Source organism: Chiloscyllium plagiosum, chromosome 13 (assembly GCF_004010195.1).
Source record: "Chiloscyllium plagiosum isolate BGI_BamShark_2017 chromosome 13, ASM401019v2, whole genome shotgun sequence".
Classification (NCBI taxonomy): domain Eukaryota; kingdom Metazoa; phylum Chordata; class Chondrichthyes; order Orectolobiformes; family Hemiscylliidae; genus Chiloscyllium; species Chiloscyllium plagiosum.
The window spans coordinates 11,398,258-11,424,022 of record NC_057722.1 but is presented as its reverse complement, the minus strand read 5'-3'; the positions used below and the strand labels follow the sequence as shown (position 1 = coordinate 11,424,022).

The following is a 25,765-nucleotide window of genomic DNA, read 5'->3' as shown; positions in this document are numbered from 1 at the left end:
GACGAGGTGGACTGAAGGGTCTATTTCCGTGCTGTACATCTCTATGATTCTATTTGTGCAGAGCTCTAGGGTAATTTCACAGTCAAAGCAACGACAGGTTGGCCAAACCAGTAACTGGAAATGACACATACATGCCACATTTTTGAGGTTGGGTTGAGACATAATTGAACAATGTTAAGGTGTTTTGCCTAATTAAATACTCCTAGATCTGGTACAGCATGAGTTATGTGTGGTAAATGGAGTTTTACCTACCTGACCAATTTTGTACTTGACCTAGGAATGTTTGGCTGTACAGTGTAGAGGAAGTTCTTAACTAACATAAAAGTGTAAAAGTGAACTTTGCAGTGTGTTTTACAATGCATCCTGCTGTGTTATGTTTTATCTGACCTAGACTATTTAATGGGATGATGTAGAGCCTGACTGTGTTTGGTTCTCAGAACGTAGTTAATTTTACTACATAGACACAAAAAAAGATGAATGACATTTAAAGTCAAAATATTTCATTAGCTATTCAACATAGTATGGGAAGATGAGTTCTAGACAGGGGGAGCGATGAGTATATTGAATGCAAGCATGGAAGAGTTCCTCCCATATTTACGTTCAAGTGATCATTGCATAGGTATCAACTGTCAGAAAGAAAATCCTTGTCCAAAAAAGAGCATATGTTGCATTTTATAATGTTGCTGTGTTTTATTTCTTCTTTGAATTTCGTAAAAGACCCTTGGTGTTACGTGTGGCCTTGAATGTTATTCATGTTTTGACTTCCTGATCTCCATTCTTTTATCATGCTCTGATCTCTGTTCTCGACCTCTGTAGATTACACTGGACTGGCTTAACAGAAGGCTGCTGTGAGGATCTCACTTCTGTTCTCAGAACAAGCCAGAGCCTAACTGCCTTAGAGCTGGGCTACAACAACCTGGGAGATTTGGGTGTACAGCGACTGTCTGCAGCACTGAAAGATCCCAAGTGTAAATTACGAACTCTGGGGTAAGTACATTTGTGCTTGACTTTTGCAATCTGGAGCTCGACGTTTTTCCCACTGGGTGTGTTTTGGCTGGGAGAGGCATAAGATATTGGTCACTTGCGCTATCTTTCTACCCATCCCCAAACTCACCTCCAAAGTATGGGGGGATGGTGCCAGAATCAGCAATGCACCCACTACATGTAAGTAACTAATGATGGATCATTTGAGCATGTTAAAAGCTGAGTAGATCCTGATGATATACCACTTATACCAAAATATTCATGAGTGGGTAGTTAGTTTTCAAACATCTGAATGAACAAAGACGGGAAGACAAGGGGGTGTTTCATTGGGAGGGGAGTTGATTTGCTTTGTGTACATCAGAGAATACACTCCTGCTATCCCACCTATCCCACATTCCTTCCACCCCTCCTGCCTGTCTTGGCCCTTCCCTGTCCCCTTTCCCACTTCCTTGGATCACTTTTCACCATGAAATCATAGGATTTACATTCTCAGTGCAGAAATTCATGCAGTCTGCATTCCTCAATCCAGTCAATGCCCACTGCTGAGCTCTGGCCCTGCTAGAAGTGTTAAATTTGCTGGCCAAGATTAGCTGGCAGTTCCCAAAGGTGCACCTTCTTCATGATTAGACCCCAGTTGGAGTTCCTGAGTCATTATGGTTCCAGACAGAACACCCCAATCTGTTAAGCTCCAGGTGAACAAGAATGAAATGGCTCCCCTTCCCTATTCACACACTCCCTTGGTTAGTTGCAATAAGATTAGTTTTAAAATTATCCCTTTTCTCGTGAATGCCTTTCTCCAAAATCCGAATGAAAATATAATACACATACAAACAGACTAGAAATAAAAAATGAGTTTAAACAAATAAAAATTTTTTAAAATATGGAGCAGTCTTTGAATTGTTGTGAAGAGCAGACAAGTGAACATTGCTGCTGTTGCAGTGCAGGTTACGAGCAGTGCTGATGTTGGTTGGTGAATAGTCAGCTTGATGGGTCCTTACTTTTGCAGATTGGTTGACATTCTGTAGTTCTGATGCTTTTCAACTGTGATTGAATTCCAACATTCAGGGTAAGAATCTATTGATGAGCAGGTGCCTTTTTAACTGGTTGATAGCTCTGACAACCTGAATTCAAGGAAATGAGAAGGAACTTCAATTGGATTGAATTGAAAAGGAACGTCTTCACCCAGAGGGTTGTAGATCTCTGAAATTCCCTGCCCAGTGAAGTTGTTGATCTCCTTCAGTAAAGGTTTCTAAAGCTAAGATAGATTTTTTTTTGAACAATAAAGGAATGAAGGGATGTGGTGTGAGGGCAGGTAAGTTGAGCGGAGTCGACTGAAAGATCACCCATGATCTTATTGAATGGTGGAGCAGGTTCGAAGGGCCACATGGCCTTCTCCTGTTCCTAGCTCTTAGGTTCTTATGTTCTCTTAAAGTTGCAGAAGGTCTTTACCTGCAACAAAGAGGTATTTAGGAACTAGGGAATAGTTCATTGACAGTGACTTTCAAAACATACTGACACTCAAATCCAGGTTGGTATACATAGCATTTAGTCTCACTACTCCACTGCAGTAGAATAGAAACTGATTTTTAAACTCTGACTTTTGTGTATTCTTCAAAGGGAAAACTGCAAAATATATCTACAGTCTGGGCCATAATTTGCAGAGACTGACTTGCTGTTGAGGAGGGAGTTTGTCAGCCCCCCATCATTTTTGTAGACACCAGAGATCACTGTCCATTCTGTTTTAAGTTTCTTTGACACCTTCAGGTCATAGAGTCATAGAGATGTACAGCACAGAAACAGACCCTTCAGTCCAACTTGTCCACGCTGACCAGATATCACAACCCAATCTAGTCCCACTTGCCAGCACCAGGCCCATATCCGTCCAAACCCTTTCTATTCATATACCCATCCAGATGCCTTTTAAATGTTGCAATTGTACTAGCCTCCACCACCTCCTTTGGCTGCTCATTCCATACACGTACCGCCCTCTGCGTGAAAACGTTGCCCCTCAGGTCTCTTTTATACGTTTCCCCTCTCATCGGAAACCTATGCCCTCGAGTTCTGCACTCCCCCACCCTAGGGAAGAGACTTTGTCTATTTATCCTATCCATGCCCCTTGTGATTTTATAAACCTCTATAAGGTCACCCCTCAGCCACTGATGCTGCAGGGAAAACAGTCTCAGCCTCTCCCTATACCTCAAATCCTCCAACCATAGCAACATCCTTGTCAATCTTTTCTGAACCCTTTTAAGTTTCACAACATCCTTCCGATAGGAAGGTGACCAGAATTGCATGCAATATTCCAAAAGTGGCCTAACCAATGGACCCCGCATCGATCCTTGTGACTGGAGGTCACTGGCCTCCAGCCTGAAAATCAACCCTCCACTATCACCTTCTATCTTCTACCTTTGAGCCAGTTCTGTATCCAAATGGCTAGTTCTCCCTGAATTCCATGAGAACTAACCTTGCTAATCATGGGGAACCTTGTCAAATGTCTTATTGAAGTCCATATAGATCACATCCACTGCTGTGCCCTCATCAATCCTCTTTGCTACTTCTTCAAAAAACTCAGTCAAGTTTGTGAGACATGATTTCCCATGCACAAAGCCATGTGACTATCCCTAATCAGTCCTTGTCTTTCCAAATACACGTACATCCTGTCCCTCAGGATTCCCTCCAACAACTTGCCCACCACCGGCATCAGGCTCACTGGTCTATAGTTCCCTGGCTTGTCTTACTACCCTTCCTAACAGTGGAACCACATTAACCAATCTCCAATCTTCTGGCACCTCACCTGTGACTATTGATGATGCAAATATCTCAGCAAGGGGCCCAGCAATCACTTCCTTAGCTTCCTACAGAGTTGTAGGGTACACCTGATCAGGTCCTGGGGATTTATCCATTTTTATGTGTTTCAAGACATCCAGCACTTCCTCCTCTGTAATATGGAAATTCTTTCAAGATGTCACCATTTATTTCCCTACATTCGATATCTTCCATGTCTTTTTCCACAGAAAACACTGATGCAAAATACTCATTTAGTATCTCCCATATCTCCTGTGGCTCCATAAAAAAGGGCACATGGGTGATCTCTGAGGGGCCCTATTCTCTCCCTAGTTACCCTTTTGTCCTTAATTTATTGTAAAAACCCTTTGGATTCTCCTTAACTCTATTTGCCAAAGTTATCTCATGTCCCCTTTTAGCCCTCCTGATTTCCCTTTTAAGTATACTCCTACTGCCTTTGTACAAGAGCAAGGGGATGTGATGGATAGCAGTTATAGGAAGGGAGAAAGGTTGCAGATAGAGTCACATAGATGGGTTAACTCCAGGAAAGGTAAGAGAGGTAGGCAGGTAGTGCAGCAGTCTTCTGTGGCTATCCCCATTTCAAAAAATGTATACTGTTTTGGAAAATGTAGTGAGTGATGGATTCTCAGGGGAATGTAGCACAAACAGCCAAATTTCTGGTATCGAGACTGGCTCTAATGCAACGAGGGGTACATCGGGTTCCAAGAGATTGATTGTGTGAGAGGGCTCTCTTGTCCAAGGCACAGATAGATATTTCTGTAGCCAGCAGTGAAAAATCAGAATGTCTCAGACAGGGTGCAGAATGTTCTCAAGGGGGAGAGGGACCACCAGCAGGTCATTGTACATATTGGAACTAACGATGTAGGAAGGGAAAAGGATGAGATTCTGCAGGGAGAATATAGAGAGTTAGGCAGGAAGTTAAAAAGAAGATCCTCTCGATTACTCCTGGTGCTGTGAGCTAGTGAGGGTAGGAATAGGAGGATAGAGCAGATGAATGCATGGCTGAGGAGCTGGTGTATGGGAGACGGATTCACATCTTTGGATCATTGGAGTCTCTTCTGGGGTTGAAGTGACCTGTACAAGAAGAACGAATTTCACCTGAATTGAAAGGGGACTAATATTTTGGTGAGGAGATTTGCTTGAGCTGCTCAGGAGGATTTAAGCTTGTAAGGTGGGGTGTGGTACCCAGGGAGATAGTGAGGAAAGAGATCAATCTGAGACTGGTCCAGTTGAGAAAAGAAGCAAGTTAAACAATCAGACAGGAAGGAGCAAAGCAGAGAACAAAGTTGGACTGATAAATTAAGCTGCATTTATTTCAACGCAAGAAGCCTAACAGGGAAGGCGGATGAACTCAGGGCATGGTTAGTAACATGGGCTGGGATATCATAGCAATTACAGAAATGTGGCTCAGGGATGGATAGGACTGGCAGCTTAATGTTCCAGGATACAAATGCTACAGGAAGGACAGAAAAGGAGGCAAGAGAGGAAGGAGAGTGGTGTTTTTGATAAGTGATAGCATTACAGCTGTACTGTAGGAGGATATTCCCAGAAATACATTCAGATAAGTTATTTGGGTGGAACTGAGAAATAAGAGGGATTATCACCTTATTGGGATTGTATTATAGACCCCCTAATAGTCAGGGGGAAATTGAGAAACAGATTTTAAGGAGATCTCAGTTATGTGTAAGCATAATAGGGTGGTTATAGTAGGGGATTTTAATTTTCCAAACATAAACTGGGACTGCCATAGTGTTAAGGGTTTAGAAGGAGAGGAATTTGTTAACTGTGTACTTGAAAATTTTCTGATTCAATATGTGGATGTACCTACTACAGAAGGTGCAAAACCTGACCTATTCTTGGAAATAAGGCAGGGCAGGTGACTGAGGTGTCAGTGGGGGAGCACTTTGGGGCCAGCGACCATAATTCTATTAGTTTTAAAATAGTGATGGAAAAGGATAGACCAGATCTAAAAGTTGAAGTTCTAAATTGGTGGAAGGCAAATTTTGACAGTTTTAGGCAAGTACTTTCAAAAGCTGATTGGGGCAATGTTCACAGGTAAAGGAATGGGTGGAAAATAGGAAGTCTTCAGAAATGAGATAATGAGTGTCTAGAGAAAGTACATTTCTGTTCAGATGAAAGGAAAGGCTTGTAGGTAGGGAATGCTGGATGACTAAAGAAACTGAGAGTTTGTTTAAGAAAAAGAAGGAAGCATATGTCAGGTATGGACAAGATAGATCATTCAGACCCACATAAATTGTTGTCTGTGTAGTAGTTCTCTTTTGAAAGAAATAGGTTTTGGAATTAAAGACAGAAAAAAATGTCCACAGTAATGTGGGGTTCTGACCTACGATGTGATACATTTCAGGGCTAGAATTGGTCAATTGGTCAATTACAGGCTTCCAATTTGCAAGTCAAATTCCATCCAACTTGTCTTTTAGGGTTGGTGAGTCATCTGAGTTTCTATAAATTTTGGCCCAAGATTTATTTAAAAGATTCAAATGAGAGGATAAAACTGTTTATTGATCTTTCTCATATAGAGTCATAAAGTCATAGAGATGTACAGCATGGAAACAGAGCTTTCCGTCCAACTCATCCATGCCGACTATTTATCCTAAATTAATCTAGTTACATTTGCCAGCATTTGGTCTATATCCCTCTAAGCCTTTCCCATTCATATATCCAACCAGATGCCTTTTAAATGTTGTAATTGTACCAGCCTCCACCATTTAATTTGGCATCTCATTCCATACATGCACCACTCTTTGTGTGAAAATATTGCCTCTTAGGTCACTTTTAAATCTTTCCCCTCTCACCCTAAAGCAATGCCCTCTAGTTCTGGATTCCCCCACCCCAGGGGAAAGACCTTGTCTATTTAATGTGATCTAACCTTGCTAACCAATCTACTATGAAGAACCTCGTTGAACACCTTACAAGTCCAAGTAGATCACATCCACTGATCTGTCCTCATCAATCCTCTTTGTTACTTCTTCAAAAAAATTAAAAGGTTGGTGAGACATGATTTCACATGCACAAAGCTATGTTAACTATCCCTTATCAGTCCTTGCCTATCGAAATACATATAAATCTTGTCCCTCAGGATTCCCTCCAACAACTTGGCCACCACTGATGTCAGGCTCACTGGTCTATAGTTCTGATTAGATTAGATTCCCTACAGTGTGGAAACAGGCCATTTGGCCCAACAAGTCCACGCTGACCCTCCAAAGAGTAACCCACCTAGACCCACTACCCTACATTTACCCCTGACTAATGCACTTAACACTATGGGCCATTTAGCATGGTCAATTCGACTGACCTGCACATCTTTGGATTTTCCTTACCACTTTTCTTAAGTAGTGGCACCACATTAGCCAACCTCCAGTCTTCCGAAACCTCACCTGTGACTATCAATGATCCATATATGTCAGCAAGGGGCCCAGCAATCACTTCCCTAGATTCCCACAGAATTCTTCGGTACACCTGATCAGGTCTGGTGGATTTATCCACATTTATGCATTTTAAGAGAACTAGCACTTCCTCCTCTGCAACATGGACATTTTTGAAGATGTCACCCATCTATTTCCCCACATTCTTTTTCTTCCATGTCCTTCTCCACAATAAATACTGATGCAAAATACTCGTTTAGTATCTCCCCCGTCTCCTGCGGCTCCATACAAAGGCTGCCTTGCTGATCTTTGAGGGATCCTACTCTCTCCCTAGTTATCTTTTTGTCCTTAATACATTTATAAAATCCCTTTGGATTCTCCTTATCCTTCATTGCCAAAGCTATCTCATGTCACCATTTTGCCTTCCTGATTTCCCTCTTAAGTATACTCCTGCTGCCTTTATACCGTTCGAAGGATTCACTCGATCTCTGTTGTCTGTCATTTTCTTAACCAAAACCACAATTTCTCTTGTCATCCAGCATTCGCTCACCTACCAGCCTTGCCTTTCACCCTAACAAGAACATACAGTCTCTGGACTCCTTTTATCTCATTTTCGAAGGACTCTCATTTTCCAGCTGTCCCTTTGCCTGTGAACATCTGCCCCAAACCCCCCTCCCCAGTCAACCTTTGAAAGTTCTTTCCTAATACCGTCAAAATTGGCTTACTCCGATTTATAACAGCACCTTTTAGACCAGTCTATCCTTTTCCAACACTATTTTAAAGCTTTTGGATTAAAGTTACACACCCCAAAGGGATTCCCCACTGACACCTCAGTCACCTGCCCTGCCTTATTTCCCAATAGTTGGTCAAGTTTTAAATCTTCTCTAGTAGATACATCTACATACTGAATAAGAAACTTTTCTTGTACACACTTAACAAATTCCTCTCCATCTAAACCCTTAACACTATGGCAGTCCCAGTCTATGTTGGAAAGTTAAAATCCCCTACCATAACCACTCTATTAAACTTACAGATAACTGAGATCTCCTTAAAAATTTTTTTCTCAATTTCTGACTGTCTATTGGGGAGCCTGTAGTACAATCCCAACAAGGTGATCATCCCTTTCTTATTTCTCAGTTCCACGCAAATAACTTCTCTGGATGTATTCCCAGGAATATCCTCCCAACTTGCAGCCACAATGGTATCCCTTATCAAAAATACCACTCTGCCTCCTCTCTTGCCTCCCTTTCTATCCTTCCTATGGCATTTGTATCCTGGAACATTAAGCTGTCTGGGAGTCAACTACTTCCCAGTGAAAAAAATACATGCTTTTGACTTTTGGGGGGTTTTATTTTTAGATTCCTTCCTACTGAACTAAATAGGGGACTGAGAGTGGACTTTTGAAGTAAGAGAATTTACATTGCAGTTTAGTAATTATTCACACGTATCTCAGTGCAAGGGAGGGATGTACTCTGGAAACATTTGACATGTATAGTTTTCTTTTTCAAATGTTCATCATACAGGTAAACCACGATATTTGAAACTGATCATTGAATTGAGTCAAACATCTCTGGAGGTGATTGACATCATGGGTTAATTAATTTGGCTGACCACTGTGAGAGGATGAAAACAGGAGACAGGTGTGCAAGGTGTCCTTTTAATGGACTGTTTTGTGACCAGGAGCTTCCAATTGCGACTTATTGTTTCACATCCTATGCTCAATTTTCAAATCAGTTTTAACCAAGTAAAACATGTAGCCTAGATCTGGCAATATAGTCACATAATGGAGGCCCTCTGTGGTGCAGTGATAGTGTCCCCAACCCTAAGCCAAGAGAGTTCAAGTCCTACCTGCTCTGAAGGTGTGTAATAACATCTCTGAGCACGTTAATTAGAAAAATAGATATACAGGTAGTCACATAAAGGAGTGAGTGTCCATTCTGTCAAGGGCAAATTTATGTTGAGAGTTTGTATTTTCACAGAAGTAGCATAAAATTTGTAGTTTGCTGGAAATATAATTCAATATTTCATCCTATTTAATGCAAAATAAATTTGCCTGATAACGTATAGCCCAGCTTTGATGTGTTAGAGTGTGTTCACCTTCCCATGTTACTTTTAAGATTGCAGAGCAGAACTTGATACGTTCCATTAGTTCAGATTATTATGACCAGGGTTCTCTGCTTAATCTCTGGGGTTTGTGGATAATGAAACACCCTAATTCATAGGATACACAAGGTCCACTTAAGGAATGGTCATTAATGCTAAACTCAAGTATTATAACTTGGTAAAGTCAAAAACAAGCAGTTCTTTAATCATGTGCTTTTTTTTATAATCTTCATCCTTTTGTTCTTTACCAATGACAATCAGCCTAGCGCTTGCATTATCTCACGATGAACTACCGTTTGTTATAAAACATTATAATACTGCACAACATAATCTATTGGATGTGGGGGTTTGGCTAGCTCAGTTGGTGATGCCAAACTCATGGATTCAAATCCTGCACAGGCCCAGACAATCATGAAGGGCTATCCTTCCCAACCTTTCCCTCACCTGAGGTGTGGTGACCCTTGGGTTAAACTATCATCAATCACCTTTCTCCAATGAGAGAACAGCCCCAACCCCAGCCATTAAGAGTATGGCGACTTTACCTCGAATACAATACAGAAAAAAAACTAAGGAAGAGTTTCAACTGTTGGTTTCCCACTTCTCATCTAAAAATTGTGATTAGTTGTTCGAGGTATGTTGGGAATCTTTGGTGCTAATTTACTGCCTGAATCAATGTTCAACAAATTCACAAATTGGTACCCATTACCCACACCTAACTCACTCTATTTATTTGTGCAACTTGGGGATCATTGGCCTGCCATTGGACTGTTTTCAAACTTCAAAAAAAAAATAGATATAACTTACATGATGTATAGTGATCCTGCTTCTGTCAGTGCTGAGAGGCCATTCCAACAATGATAAGATTTGTGTGATCTTTCTTTTCAAAATACTTGCTGGACTAGGAGAACACGTCTTCTTGCGAATATCATTGGTGCGTTTCTAACACAATGCAGTCTCACTCCTTCCCACTTGTGAATCCTATTCTCAAATACTTAATAAGTCTGAACTACAACCATACATACTGTCAGAAAGTACAGTAATTCAGTAAAATGTCAGGAATAGGGTCAGCTTGTTGGGTCCTTTCAAATCAGGAGTTTGTGGGTTAAGCAGGTCACCTAGGTTGATACTTCAGTGCTGTATGAAGAGAGCACTGCATTGCTGGGGACAGCTGTCTTTCAAAGGATGCACTAAGATAGAGGGCCTGATCTCTTTTTTTTCTATTTGAAGAGTGACAGGAAGCTCTATCAGTGCCCTGGCTAACATTTCTCCCTAAACCAACACCACTGAAAACTAAATAAAAAACAAAAGAACTGTGAATGCTGGAAATCAGAAACAAAAACAGAAATTGCAGAAAAAGCTCAGCAGCTCTAGCAGCATCTGTGGAGAGAAATCATGGTTAATGCTTCGGGTCCAGTGACCCTTCCTTAGAAGGGTCCTCAGGTCACTGGACACAAAACATTAATTCTGATTTCTCTCCACAGATGCTGCTAGACCTACTGAGCTTTCCCAGTATTTTCTATTTTTGTACCACAGAAGACTAACTCACACATTATTCATATATGTGGGTTACACCACATGGAAATTACCTCCTTTTTTTTGGCCAATGGCTGAGAAATTCCATGGTGCTGTTCACACTTTCCAATGAAATTGGAGCAGAAACCCCAAATACACATATAAACAGAAATTCTGCTGTGCATTCAGCAAAATTTCAGAAGTGGTGAGGGCTTAGCTCCAATTCCTGGCATATTGGACGAGTGTTGCAGCATTTCAGCAAATACCACATTGGGTATAAGGGGCTTCAAAGCACCATATAAAAATGTTAAGTTGCAGTATAAATATAGATGCTTTCATACTGATTTAATATTCTCTAAATGGTTCACTCCAATTGAACTACAGTCTCATGGATTTGCTAGGATGTACAGGCTTAATAAAAAAAATAGGATGTTATTGCTCTGTTTCCTGCAGGCTGTATTGCAACAACTTGACAAGTGCCTGCTGTCCAGATCTTGCGGATGCCCTCACTGTCAGTTCCACATTAACGGAACTCAACCTAAGCAGCAACAGTCTGCAAGATTCGGGAGTCACATCTCTCTTTGCAGCCCTGAGGAATCCACAGTGCACGATACAGGAAATAAAGTAAGGCTAATTTCAAAAATAAACTAAGATTAATTTAAAAACACTGAAGATGCTGGAGAACAGAAGTAAGATCAAAGAGGCCAGAAAAACTCAACAGGACATGTAACATCTGTATACTGAAACAGAATTAACATTTTTGGTTGAGATGGCCATTCATCAGATCTTAAGAAAAATGGAAACATCAGAGTTTTTAGTGGAAGGAGGGAAAAGACAGGAAAAACAAAAAGGAAAATTCTGTGATTGAGTGGTGACCAGGAAAGTTTAAGTGACAAAGGATATCATAATGTAACAGGCAATAGAAATAGAAATGGCTATAATAAAGAAACAAAGGTTGTGTTCAAATGCATCATGATTTGTTGCATTAAAAAAAATCTGAATGAAACATGAAGGAATAAGAAAAGAAACAAGACAGGATCTAAGCCAACAAAACAAAAAAGGGGGAAAAAAATCACACAACATGATGAAGTTAGAGGCTATGATTTGAAGTTGTTGAACTTGATGTTGAGACAGGAAGGCTGTAGAGTGCCAAGCTGTAAGATAAAATACCGTACCTCGAGTTTGCATTAAGCCTCACTGAAACATATAGCAGACCGTGGAAGAAAGGTCAGCATGAGAGCAAGGTGGAGAATTAAAATTATGAACAAATATGTTTGAACATATGAATATTTGAATTAGGACCAGAAACAGACCACTTGGCCTTTTGAGCTCACTCCCCCAATCAGTAAGTATACTCCACATTCTCGCCCATGGGTGGCACAGCGGTTAAGTGATGAGCAATGCTGCCTCACAACAGCAGGGAACAGGTTCATTTCCACTCTTGGGTAACAGTTGTCTCTGTGTCTGTGTGGGTTTCCTCCAGGTGTTCCCATTTCCTCCCACAGTCCAAAGATATGCAGATTTGGTGGGTTGGCCATACTAAATTATCCATAGTGTCCAGGAATGTGTGGGTTAGCCATGAGAAATTCAGGATTTTGGGAGGTGGGCCTGTGTGGAATGCTCTTTCAGTGGTCAGTAAGGACCTGATGGGTGAATGGCCTGCTTCCACACTGTAGGAATCTATGATTCTACCCCTGATAACCTTTCCCTTCTCATTTATTTATCTCTGTCTTCAAAATATTTAGACTCTGCTTTCACTGCCTTTTGAGGAACAGAGTCCCAAAGATTCATGACCTTCTGTGAGAAAAATTTCTCACCTTTGTCTTAAATGGGCAGCCTGTTACTTTGCAACAGTGACCCTAGTTCTAGATTGCCCACAAGAGGAAATACACTTTCCAAATCCATTCTATTAAGACCACTCAGAATCTTATATGTTTCAATCAAGTCACTATTCTAAAATCAAGCAGGTACAATCCTATTCAACCTTTCCTCATAAGACAAATTGCCCATTTTAGGTATTAATCGAGGCAACATTTTCTGAACTGCTTCCAAAATTTCGTACATCCTTTCTTAAATAGAGGCCTATGACTAAACACTGTGTTGCATTTCAGATATGGTCTCAGCAATGCCCAGTATAACTGAAGCACAGCCTCCATGATTTTGTATAAAACTTCCTGTGCAATAAACAACAACTATCGACTGCTACTTATCCTAATTACATGGTGTACCTGCATACTGGGTTTAGGTAGCTCTGCTGGTTAGGTGACACTTTGGGTTCAAATCTCATACTGGCTATGGTCATTCATGAAGGCCTGTGCCTGCCCTTACCTAACGTTTGAGCAATGGTTACCCTCAAGCTGTACATAGCCTGATGTCTCTCTCTAATGGAGAGAGATGTCAATGGTACTTCAAGAACTATGGCTCATTACCTACCTACGAACTTCTAAATACTTTTTAAAGATTGTCTCAATTAGTCAGTCAATGCATTCCAGAATCTCTACCACAGTCTGAGTGAAAAAAACATTTCCTCAAATCCCCTGTCAACCTCCTGCCTTTCATCTTAAAATTATAGCTACTGTTATTGACCCTTCAACTAAGGAAACAGGTGCTCTCTATCCATGCTGTCCTTGCCCTTCTCAGCCTTCTCAGCTCCAAAGAATGTTCTGACATTCATTGAGTATTCGCTTGTCTTGTTACTTCTTCCAAACTGCATCACTTCACATTTATCAGGGTTAGATTCCATCTGCACTAATCTGAGCAATCTGTTTATATCCTTCTATAACCCAAGACCTTCCTCCTCACTGTCAATCACCTGACCAATATTTGTGTGATGTGCAAACTTACTTACCTATATCGTCTATATATATCACAAACAATAAGCGACCCAGCCTGAACCCTGTGGTACGCCATGGACATTGGCCTCCATCACACTAATAACCATCTACCATGACCCCCTGTCACCTCCCACTTATCCAGTTTTGGATCCAAATTACCTTGGATTCCGTGTGCTTTTTCCTTCTGTATCAGTCTCCCATTGGAGCATTGTCAAAGGCTTTGCTGAAATTAATATAAGCTACATCAATTGCACTACCTTCAGACGATTCCTGTAGCCTGCTCTGTCATGGTTAAGGTTTTGACTGCACATGTGCAGGGACTATTTTGTTACAGATAATCCAATATCTGGATATGGTAATATTTAGACCTTCTTTAGATTAACTAAGATAGTGCAGATTGCAATCTGGAGCAAATACATACTGGATGGTTAGTCACTGTGTGTTTCTGTTTGGCTTCCCTCAGCTTAAAAAACTGTGATTTGACGGCTGCCTGTGATGGGGATATTCTGTCTGTCCTGAGAGTAACACATATATTCAGAGAACTGAACCTGTCTGCAAACAAGCTGGGGGGAACGAAAAACAAATTGAAGCGCCTCTCACAACAATCGAAATGCAAACTCCATCTATAGAGCACAAAACAGGTATTTGTTTCTCTTTTTATTTAATTTCATTTTCTGTATTTTTTTTGACTTTGAACAATGTCCTGGTCTGAACAGTATGATCTGCAACACTGAACACTTCATGTCTGTTGTAGATACTAGGGTCTGGGAACACTTGCTGCTCACTCACACTCTCATACTAATGTACTTTATATTGATCATCATCCTTGAGTAGGAGTGGTGTGAAGTAAGAGGAATAATATACAAAGAGTAATGGTCAGAGGTAGTGTCTTATGCCACAGTTTACCTTTGAAACCATGCAATAAGGCATGTCTTCTCAACCTAGCAGGGACAATATAATACAGAGCTGCTGAGTATCCTGTTTCACTTATTTTCTGATGCCCAGTTAACCATGTCTGCAGATGCCTTCCATCCTCTCCCTGGGGTAGGACTGAGCAATGCTGGAACATTCTGATGCACCTGTTAGAACAAGTTCAGATACCTGGCTGTCTGCAGCTGGAAATGCAGAGTTAAATGGGACAACAATGGCCTAAAGTGATTCCTCAAGGTGGTTTCCAGATGTGATTATGGTGCCCAATATTACAACAGTAACTGCATTTCAAAAAGTACTTAATTGGCTGTAAATTATTTTGGTATCACCTGAATACATGAAATGTGGTAATGTAACTGTGAGCTCTTTATTTCTTAGTTTTGCACTCATGATCTATTTTCTGCATCATCAACTCTATGACCAAAAAGAACAGAAGAACACAGCAATAGATGTATGGTGCCGTGAATGCATATTGTCTTTAACAATGTATGTTATTCATATCTTGTTTTTGCATATATATTCAATAATTGAATGTAAGTTTATGTTGTGCATAGGATTAAGTGTGCATTGTAAGTATCACTTTAAATTGTGAATTGGAAAATAAACTGTGCATGAAAATTTATATCATCTACATAAATTTACAGTATATCATGTATGTGAATCTAAATTGTACACGGGAATGTACATTTGACAATAATTTACAATTTGTGTAATAAATATACTGTGTACAATAATTTGCAGTGTGACTTAAATTGTCTTTTGATTGATCCTGATAATGGATAGTTTACTTACTGAGTAAGTTTTATACTTGTACATCTCTATACTTTTAGTTTCTTTATACTTTGCTGCTAGTTTCTTGTATGGCTGTCCACAAGGTCACCACGTAGTATTGAAACATCTCTTTGTAGTTCAGTCAATGTGTGTTTTTTTTCCCTCATTCTTTCATGCAATGTAATTACCCTTGAACTGAGTGGCTTGCTAGGTCATTTCAGAGGTTAGTTAAGTCAACTATGTTGCTGTGAATCTGGAGTTACAGGTTGGCAGACCAAATAAGGACAGCAGATTCAATTCCCTAAATGACACAAGTGAACCAGTAATAGGTTTCAGTACAATAAATAATAATTTCATGGTCACCATTACTGAGACAAGTTTTCAATATTTTTCTATACACTTTCAGGATATGGACGTCTCTGGGTGGGCCAGCATTTATTGCCCATCTCTACTTGCCAAAAGGCCAGTTAGAAGTCAACTACATTGCTGGGGGTCTGGAGTCACATGAAGGGCAGACCAAGTTAGGATGGCAGTTTCCTTCACTAAAGGGTATCCAGATGTGTTATTGTGATAATTGATTATTATTAAATAATCAATTAAATGACTGTTAAATAGTCATTATTAAACTATTAATTCCAGATTTTTAGTGGATTCAAATTCTACCATGGCAGAATTTGAACCTGGGTTCCCAGAACATTACCTGGGTGTCTGGATTAACAGTCCAATAATATTGCCACTAGACTATCCCCTCCCCTGAATTCCCCTCCCTTAATTCCAGATTTATTAATTAAATTTGAATTCCACCAGATGCAGTGATTGGAGTTGAATCATTATCCTCAAAGAATTCACTTTGGACTATGGATTACGATGGTCAGAAACACAGTTAACATTTTAAATTCAGTATGAGACAAAGGGTCTGGGAAAGCTCTCTATTGGTATGAGTCATACCTAGTCCAAAGGAAGATGATTACAGTTGTTGGAAGTCAATCATTTCAATCTCAGGACAGCATTTGACAAGAGTCTCAGGGATTGCCCCAACCATCTTCATGTTGCCTCGTCAATGATCTTCGGTCTCTCATAAAGTCAGAGTGGGAAGTGGGAATGTTTGTTGATGATTACACAACATTCAATGTCACTATCTCCAACTGTGATTATAGCTATTCCAAATAAAAAACAATTAAATGTCTGTTTCTCTCATCACTACATGTAAGTAGTAAGACATCCAAAGAATGTTTATATTTGCATTAAATGCTTTGCCTTTTTACTATTGATCTTTTTGAATTACAATTTATAATCCTGTGATTGCAGCTAACCATCTGTTCAGGATCAATGGATTCCTGCCATGGATCTTCGTGCTTGTATTGGGGCAGTTCAGCTGTCCTTGACTTCTGGGCCAGGAGTGAATTTTGTATATATGCGATATTGGCGGTCAGCCCAGCACTAAGCCCCACAATGATTGTGGTGGCTGATGGCTGGCTCCAGCACAACCCAGCCAGCAGGTGGCGGTGATGATGGAGGGCGCGAACATGTTGTGCAATCTAGGTACTTGGAAATTTTTGGGTGCTTATGACAGCTTCAGAGAGGGGGTTAAGTTTCATGCCTCAAATGTAGGGTAACAAAGAGTTAGCCAACTTCCAACTGCTGTGTTAATTTTGAAGCTGAATTCTCAATTGTTTAGTTAGCCTTTTGAGGCTGGAACATCTTTTGATTTTTTTTAGATTACTTACAGTGTGGAAACAGGCCCTTCGGCCCAACATGTCCACACCGACCCGTCGAAGCACAACCCACCCAGACCCATTCCCCTACATTTACCCCTTCACCTAACACTACAGGCAATTCAGCATGGCCAATTCACCTAACCAGCACATTTTTGGACTGTGGGAGGAAACTGGAGCACCTGGAGGAAACCCACGCAGACACGGGGAGAATGTGCAAACTCCACATCTCTGGCGCTGTGAGGCAGCAGTGCTAGCCACTCTGCCACCGTGCCGCCCACTAGTTTTGAAAAGCCCTAGAAAAATATTACAGGGAGTGTAATACCCTAATGGTATGAAGGGAGAAATTATAAACGTTATTTTGATGAAACATATTACCTGTTTGAATTCTTTTATTAAAAAAAATTGTACTCTTGATAGATTTTAAAATGGCTGTTATCAAATACAGATTGACTGTCATAGAGACAGACAGCACAGAAGCAGACTGCTTCCAAAACCTACCAGGAAAAAAGCAAATTCACCATCTCTTGAAATATGACACTTCTGACATTGTAAAAAGATTCCAGCCAAATCAGTACAAAGGACTTGTAGCCAAGATGTTGACCTTCGCTGGTGCTGAACAAAGGAAACTATTAAAATAGTAGAATTCCCCACATTGTGGAACCCATGTGATTTGACTTGGTGTAAATGACTCCACAGTTTTCTACTTCAAAACACAATGGTTTTGTCCAAGAGGACATAATTCACCTTATTAACTGAGTATTTCAACATGAAGTCCTAGTCACATGACTGAAATTGTTAGTTTGTGTAACCTTTAACTGTATAGCTTTGACTTTTGTTCATCAATGTGCTTATAACACCAAAAGAGTAAGCAGCTCCAAGGTTGGCTAAAAGCTTGCCAGTGGAGTGAACCAAATTCCTAGCTTATAACCATTGTACTATCACCAGTAATCCATCTGCATATGAGCTCCTATGAAAGAACTCAGTCAGCTGAGAAAAGCTCTATAGGTCAATGACATATTAGACTCTCTAATTCATTAGTTGTAATCCTAACATATTTGACATGAAGTCATTTGTCATTTATAACTTCTACCTATTCCATTCTCTGCTCTTTCTTTCTTGAATGCATTTGTATGTGGATGTAAGTCACAAACCATTCACCCCCAAGGTTTTCAATGCAGTAATGAATCTCACGCCTTTGTTTTAGTTTGCCATAGGTCATTTTAAATTTGACTTCATAAGCAGGGTTTGGGCAAACATGCCACTGCCTATTCTTAAAATGGAAAAAGAGGAAGAAAATGAAAATAAAGAAACAAACCCATCGCTTTCAAGTGAAGAAGACAGTAAAAATAATTAAGTTTACCTCATCTTCTTGCCCATGACAAAAATTGGGAACCCAAATCTGGATTCAAACATTGCTATAAACCACATCATAAAAAGGAGCACAGATGCCAAGCAGTAAGGCTCTGTACTTGCAGAGTTCAACATTTACTCCAAGAGGTTATAAAGTGCCTAAGTGGAACTGAGGCATTGTTTCTTGAGCTTGCATTGTGCTTCACTGGAACATTGCAATAGACCCAACGCAGAAGCATCGGCATGGAAATAAGATAGTTTATTGAAATGGAAAGCAAATGGAAAGTTGGAGTCATTCTTATGGACAAGAGTAGAGGTGTTTCCTAAAGCAGTCATTGAGTCTGCTTTTGGTGTCATCATAAGGGAGACTGCATTGTGAGTAGTCATTTTCAGTTGTCATTACAATCCAGTAGACAAGATTAAAAGAAACGTAAGTAAACTGTTGGTTCATCTGAAAGGTATGTTTTGGGCCTTGGAGGGAGGAGGTGACCGTCAAGTGTTACACTTTCTGCAATGGCATTGAAAGGTGTCATTGGAGAGTGAAGAGTGGACCAGGGTGTCACAGATTGAATGGGCCCGTGTAGAATACTGGCAATGGATGGAATGGGAAGATTTGGTGATAGCATCCTGTTAGAAGTTTGGTTTGAAAGATGCAGTTTTCTTCCTTCTAGGGACAATGCTGCCTCACAGCGCCTGAGACCCGGGTTCAATTCCCACCTCAGGCGACTGACTGTGTGGAGTTTGCACATTCTCCCCGTGTCTGCGTGGGTTTCCTCCGGGTGCTCCGGTTTCCTCCCACAGTCCAAAGATGTGCAGGTTAGGTGAATTGGCCATGCTAAATTGCCCGTAGTGTTAGGTAAGGGGTAAATGTAGGGGCATGGGTGGGTTGTGCTTCGGCGGGTCGGTGTGGACTTGTTGGGCCGAAGGGCCTGTTTCCACACTGTAATGTAATCTAATCTAATCTAAAAAATGCCTCTCTAAAAGTGAGCAGGTCCATTGCTTCCCTCAATTGGAACTACCCAACCACTTGATTCCTGCAGCAGTAGGAATTGTCCCTGAGCTTCAGTGGTCATTACAATACATTATACCCCTGAATTACACATTAGCATATTCAACTTTTAATTAGAACATGTGTACTAGAAAGAACATATAGCGAAACATGATTGGGACTGTAAATTCAGTGGCTGCCTGGCAAAGCCCTGAGAGGGACAATGAAATGTTATACCTGAAAAGGTGCCAAGAGAACTTCAAACAGCAATTCATCAAAAGGAGATAATGGAGGGGGTTAACTACTCTTCTCAGTAGAAAGCTACCTCCTGAAGATTGTGCCCCAAACTGCAGACGTGCTTCTGTGTTACCCATCTGGGAATATACAAAACAAAGATTAAAACCAGATGTAAACCCTCAACTGTACGTCATTGGCCTGATGTGCTAGGTGTACTAGTGTCCTGTGAAGGTCACAGCTTGAGGTCAGTTTTAGACACTCCTGCGCTGAAAGTAAAGACAGACTTACGCTTGCCCAGAGTGCTAGAAGGCAGTGAAGTCACTGTTATGAAGAATAAAGGACAAATGTCTGTCAGCTGACTTGCAAAACAACTTTTGCAAGAATCTTGAAAACAACTTTTTCATGATCAATGTTAATGTTGCCAGCATGCTACAATATAGAACATAGAACATTACAGCGCAGTACAGGCCCTTCGGCCCTCAATGTTGCACCAATCTGAAGCCCATCTAACTATTCCATGTACGTCCATATGATTGTCCAATGACGACTTAAATATATTTAAAATTGGCGAATCTACTACCGTTGCAGGCAAAGCATTCCATACCCATTCCTGAGTAAAGAAACTACCTCTGACATCTGTCCTGTATCTATCACCCCTCAATTTAAAGCTATGCCCCCTTGTGCTCGCTGTCACCATATTTGGAAAAAAGGCTCTCCCTGTCCACCTTACCTAACCCTCTGATTATCTTATATGTCTCTATTAAGTCACCTCTCAACCTGCTTCTCTCCAATGAAAACAGCCTCAAGTCCCTCAGCCTTTCCCCGTAAGACCTTCCCTCCATACCAGGCAACATCCTAGTACTCTGCTCATCTACACTACCAAGAATCTTACCATTAGCCCAGTACTTTGCATTCCGTTTACCCTGACCAAAGTGAATCACCTCCCACTTATCTGCATTAAACTCCATTTGCCACCTCTTAGCCCAGTTCTGCAGCTTATCTATGTCTCTCTGTCACCTACAACATCCTTTGTTACTATCCACAACTCCACCGACCTTAGTGTCATCTGCAAATTTACTAACCCACACTTCTACGCCCTCATCCAGGTTGTTTATAAAAATGACGAACAGCGGTGGATCCAACACCGACCCTTGCGGTACACCACTAGTAACTGGACTCCAGGATGAACATTCCCATCAACCACCACCATCTGTCTTCTTTCAGAAAGCAAGTTACTGATCCAAACTGCTATACCTCCCACAATCCCATTCCTCCACATTTTGTACAATAGCCTACCAGAGGGAACCTTATCGAATGCCTTGCTGAAATCCACATACACCATATCAACTGGTTTACTCTCATCTACCTGTTTGGTAATTTTCTCAAAGAACTCAATAAGGTTTGTGAGGCACGACCTACCCTTCACAAAACCGTGCTGACTATCCCTAATCAAATTATTCCTTTCTAGATGATTATAAATCCTATCTCTTACAACCTTTTCCAACACTTTACCAACAACTGAAGTAAGGTTCACTGGTCTATAATTACCAGGGTTGTCTCTACTCCCCTTCTTGAACAGCGGAACCACATTTGCTATCGTGCAGTCTTCTGGCACTATTCATGTAGACAATGACAATTTAAAGATCAATGCCAAAGGCTCGGCAATCTCCTCCCTGGCTTCCCAGAGGATCTTCGGATAAATCCCATCCAGACCAGGGGACTTATCTATTTTCACACTTTGCAGGATTTCTAATACCTCTTCCTTGTGAACCTCAATCCCACCTAGTCTAGTAGCCTGTATCTCAGTATTCTCCTCGACAACATTGTCGTTTTCTAGAGTGAATACTGTCGAAAAATATTCATTTAATGCTTCCCCTATCTCCTCTGACTCCACACACAATTTCCCACTACTATCCTTGATTGGCCCTAATCTTACTCTCGTCATTCTTTTATTTCTTAAATACCTATAGAAAGCCTTAGGGTTTACCCTGATCCTATCTGCCAACAACTTCTCATGTCTCCTCCTGGCTCTTCTGAGCTCTCTCTTTAGGTCTTTCCTGGCTACCTTGTAATCCTCAAGCGCCCTAACTGAGCCTTCACAGCTCATCCTAACATACGCCTTCTTCTTCCTCTTGACCAGAGATTCCACTTCCTTCGTAAACTACGGCTCCCTTGCTCTACAGCTTTCTCCCTACCTGACAGGTACATACTTATCTAGGACACATAGGAGCTTTTCCTTGAATAAGCACCACATTTCTAATGTGCCCATCCCCTGCAGTTTCCTTCCCCATCCTATGCTTCCTAAATCTTGCCTAATCACATCGTAATTGCCTTTCCTCCAGCTGTAACTCTTGCCCAGTGGTATACACCTATCCCTTTCTATCACTAAAGTAAACATAACCGAATTGTGATCGCTATCACCAAAGTGCTCACCTACTTCCAAGTCTAACACCTGGCCGGGCTCATTACCCAATCCCAAATCTAATGTGGCTTCGCCCTTGTTGGCCTATCTACATACTATGTCAGGAAGCCCTCCTGCACACACTGGACAAAAACCGACCCATCTATAGTACTCATACTATAGTGTTCCCAGTCAATATTTGGAAAGTTGAAGTCCCCCATGACAACGACCCTGTCTCTCTCACTCCTATCGAGAATCATCTTTGCTATCCTTTCCTCTACATCTCTGGAATTATTCGGAGGCCTATAGAAAACTTCCAACAGGGTGACCTCTCCTTTCCTGTTTCTAACTTCAGCCCATACTACCTCAGTTGATGAGTCCCCAAACATCCTTTCTGCAACTAATACTGTCCTTGACCAACAATGCCACACCTCCCCCTCTTTTACCATATTCTCTGTTCTTACTGAAACATCTAAATCCTGAAACCTGCAACAACCATTCCTGTCCCTGTTCTATCCATGTCTCCAAAATGGCCACAACATCGAAGTCCCAGGTACCAACCCAAGCTGCAAGTTCACCCACCTTATTCCGGATACTCCTGGCGTTGAAGTAGACGCACTTCAAACCAACTTCTTGCTTGCCGGTGCCATCTTACGTCCCTGAAACTTGATTTCGGACCTCCCTACGCTCAACCTTTTCTATACTCAAACTACAATTTTACTTCCCATCCCCCTGCTGGATTAGTTTAAACCGACCCCAATAGCCTTAGTGAATTTCTCCCCTAGGATATTGGTACCCCTCTGGTTCAGATGAAGACCATCCTGCTTGTAGAGGTCCCACCTACCCCAGAAAGAGCCCCAATTATCCAAGAATCCAAACCCCCCCCTCCTGCACCGTCCCTGTAGCCACGTGTTCAACTCTTCTCTCTCCCTATTCCTTGCCTCACTAGCACGTGGCACGGGCAACAAACCAGAGACAACAACTCTGTTCATCCTAGCTCTAAGATTCCATCCTTGCTCCCTGAATTTCTGCCTTAAATCCCCATCGCTCTCGCAACCACACAAATATATGACTTCCCAGAAGTCCTTCGCTCCTCCTTCGCACCTCTCGGCAAATGGAGGCCCGACTCCCGAAGTAAGTCCCTTTTAATGTGGGGAAACTCACCCTTCCCGGCAGCCCTTGCTTCACCACTCCTTCTCTCCTTGCCGCTCTGGCAAAATGGAGGCCTGACTCCCGAGGTAAGTCCCTTTTAATGAGGGAAAACTCACCCTTCCAAATGATCTTTCCCATTCTTTCCATTGCCTGTCATACCTAGTCCCTGTGCCTGTCTGTTCTAGATCTTTGGAGTAACGATGCCTGCCAGGTATTCCCAAGGAAGCTATGGGCCAAATGGAAGCAAGCCATTTGGCCCATAGAGTCCACACCAACCCTCTGAAGAGCATCTCACACAGATTTACCCCCTACCCTATCCTTGTAACCCTGTGTTTCCCATGGCTAACCCACCTGGCTGCACATCCCTGAACAGTATGGGCAATTTAGCATGGCCAATCCACCTAACCTGCAGATCTTTGGACTGTATGAGGAAGCCAGAGCACCTGGAGGAAACCGATGCAGACATGGGGAGAATCTACAAACTCCACACAAACAATTGCTCAAAGGTGGAATCAAACCTGCTGTCAGGCAGCAGCACTAATCATTGTCTCACCATAACACCCTTGGCCATTATGTTCTACCATCTACTCACAGAACCCAGGAATTGATTTGTTTATCTTTTTAACTTTTTTTTTTAATGTAATTCATATTTCTGTGTGCATATTGTCATGTTTTATTACCTTTTCTCATATTTAGTAGCTAATAAACTCTCCCTTCCTCTTACTCAAGAAAACCTGGTTAATTTGAAATATTTGAAAAATTTGAAACTTTTGAAATATAAACACGTTCTGAACAAATGGGAGGTGGGTTAAAGGGAGAAAACTCACCCCTCCTCATTGAGGATCATGAATATTTGGACCAATTTGTCTGGGTTGTGAAGAATTGGAGATGATTGCCGGGGGACCAGTTATAGTAGCAGGAGTGGACAGCTTCCTTGGGAATCCCTGGCAGGCATCGTAACTCCAAAGATCTAGACAAGACAGGCACAGGGACTAGGTAGCACAGGCGATGGAAAGAATGGAAAGATCGTACATGGCATCAGATCAGACATGAACACAGAACTGTCTTGCTGATTACCATATACCACCCTTTCAGCTGATGAATCAGTGCTTCTCCATATTGAATGCAACTTGGAGGAACATGAGGTAGTAACGATACAGAATACACCATGGTTGGGAGAGTTCAAAGTCCATAAACAAGAGTGGTATGGCACCATCACTACTGACCATACTGACTGAGTCCTGAAGGTTGTAGCAGAAAAAGTTGGTCTGTGACAGATGGTGGAAGAACCAACAAGGCGAGGCAAGGGGAACAAGACATCGTCATAGATCTACCTGCACAGATGCATTGCTAAAACTATATAAATAGAAGTGACCAGTAAACAGTCATTGTGGAAATAAAATTCCATCTTCACATCGAAGATGTCTTCCAACTTATTGTGTGACACCACCATTGTGCTAAATGGGATAGACTTCAAAGCCATTGGGAAATCAGCTGTAGCTCAATAGCACCAAAGCACAATCTGTAAATTTGTAGCTAGGCATATCCCTTACCATAAAGCAAGGGAACAACCATGGTCCAATGAAGAGTCCAGAAGGGCATGTCAGGAGCAGCACCTAAAAATGAGGTGCCAATTACTAACAAGACCACTTGTGTGCCAAATAAAATTAGGAACAAGTGGTACTTAAAGCTAAGCGATCCCACACCCAAAAGATCTGATCTAAGCTCTGTATTCCTGCCAATTCCAGTCATGAATGCTGGTTGACATTAAAGAACCAGGAAAGGGGTGAAGACTCCACAAAAATGTATTCTCTTGAGTGCATGAAATGAGGTTGAGAACCCTTGGGCTTCACCTGACCAGCTCATAATGCATTGCATCCACATACATTCCCAGGGATGCGCGCATGTCTGTTGTATATTAGGAGCTATGATAGATAAAAAAGTGGCACTGAGGCCACAATCAGATCAGCCATGATCTTTTCAAATGGCAGAACAGGCTTGATCAGTCTACTCCTGATCCTAATTTATATGTTGTGGTTCTGTTCGCCGAGCTGGAAATATCTGTAGCAAACGTTTCGTCCCCCTGCCTAGGTGACATCCTCAGTGCTTGGGAGCCTCCTGTGAAGCGCTTCTGTGGTGTTTCCTCTGGCATTTATAGTGGCCTGTCCCTGCCGCTTCCGGTTGTCAGTTTCAGCTGTCCGCTGTAGTGGCCGGTATATTGGGTCCAGGTTGATGTGTTTGTTGATGGAGTTTGTGGATGAGTGCCATGCTTCTAGGAATTCCCTGGCTGTTCTTTGTTTGGCTTGCCCTACAATGGTAGTGTTGTCCCAGTCAAATTTATGTTGCTTGTCGTCTGCGTGTGTGGCTACTAAGGATAGGTGGTTGTGGCGTTTCGTGGCTAGTTGATGTTCATGGATGCGGATCGTTTGAACGCAGAACGCAGAACGAAGGACCCAATACCCAGCATGAGCAAAACTAATGTAGTGTACAAAATCCCATGCAAGGACTGCACAAAACACTATATAGGACAAACAGGAAGACAGCTAACGATCCGCATCCACAAACATCAACTAGCCACGAAACGACACGACCAGCCA

The 25,765-nt window shown here is 41.6% G+C and overlaps 2 protein-coding genes across 9 annotated transcripts in view; one reads left to right on the top strand and one right to left on the bottom strand.

Annotated features, from left to right (window-relative positions):
- The window catches only part of LOC122555758 (NACHT, LRR and PYD domains-containing protein 3-like), an 86,643-nt gene extending 71,420 nt beyond the window's left edge, over nt 1–15,223 (top strand). For 5 of the 6 annotated variants that reach the window (XM_043701863.1, XM_043701861.1, XM_043701864.1 and 2 more), the window contains 4 exons: nt 817–987; nt 11,241–11,411; nt 14,085–14,262; nt 14,930–15,223. In XM_043701863.1, coding sequence (XP_043557798.1) covers nt 817–987; nt 11,241–11,411; nt 14,085–14,250 — 508 coding nt within the window. In that variant the 3' untranslated portion in view covers nt 14,251–14,262; nt 14,930–15,223. Of the gene's footprint in view, nt 1–816; nt 988–11,240; nt 11,412–14,084; nt 14,263–14,626 lie in introns of all 6 variants that reach the window. The other variant, XM_043701862.1, reaches the window with a different exon arrangement.
- Nucleotides 1–25,765, bottom strand: part of LOC122555761 (G-protein coupled receptor 55-like) — a 139,100-nt gene that overhangs the window by 63,185 nt on the left and 50,150 nt on the right. Inside the window, exons 3-4 of one of the 3 annotated variants that reach the window (XR_006313354.1) lie at nt 19,616–19,752; nt 1,727–2,105 (exon numbers count right to left, since the gene is read on the bottom strand). The exons of 1 other annotated variant lie outside the window; for it this stretch is intronic. The gene's annotated coding sequence lies outside the window, so the exon portion shown is untranslated. Of the gene's footprint in view, nt 1–1,726; nt 2,106–19,615; nt 19,753–25,765 lie in introns of those variants that run through there. One more of the 3 variants, XM_043701870.1, reaches the window with a different exon arrangement.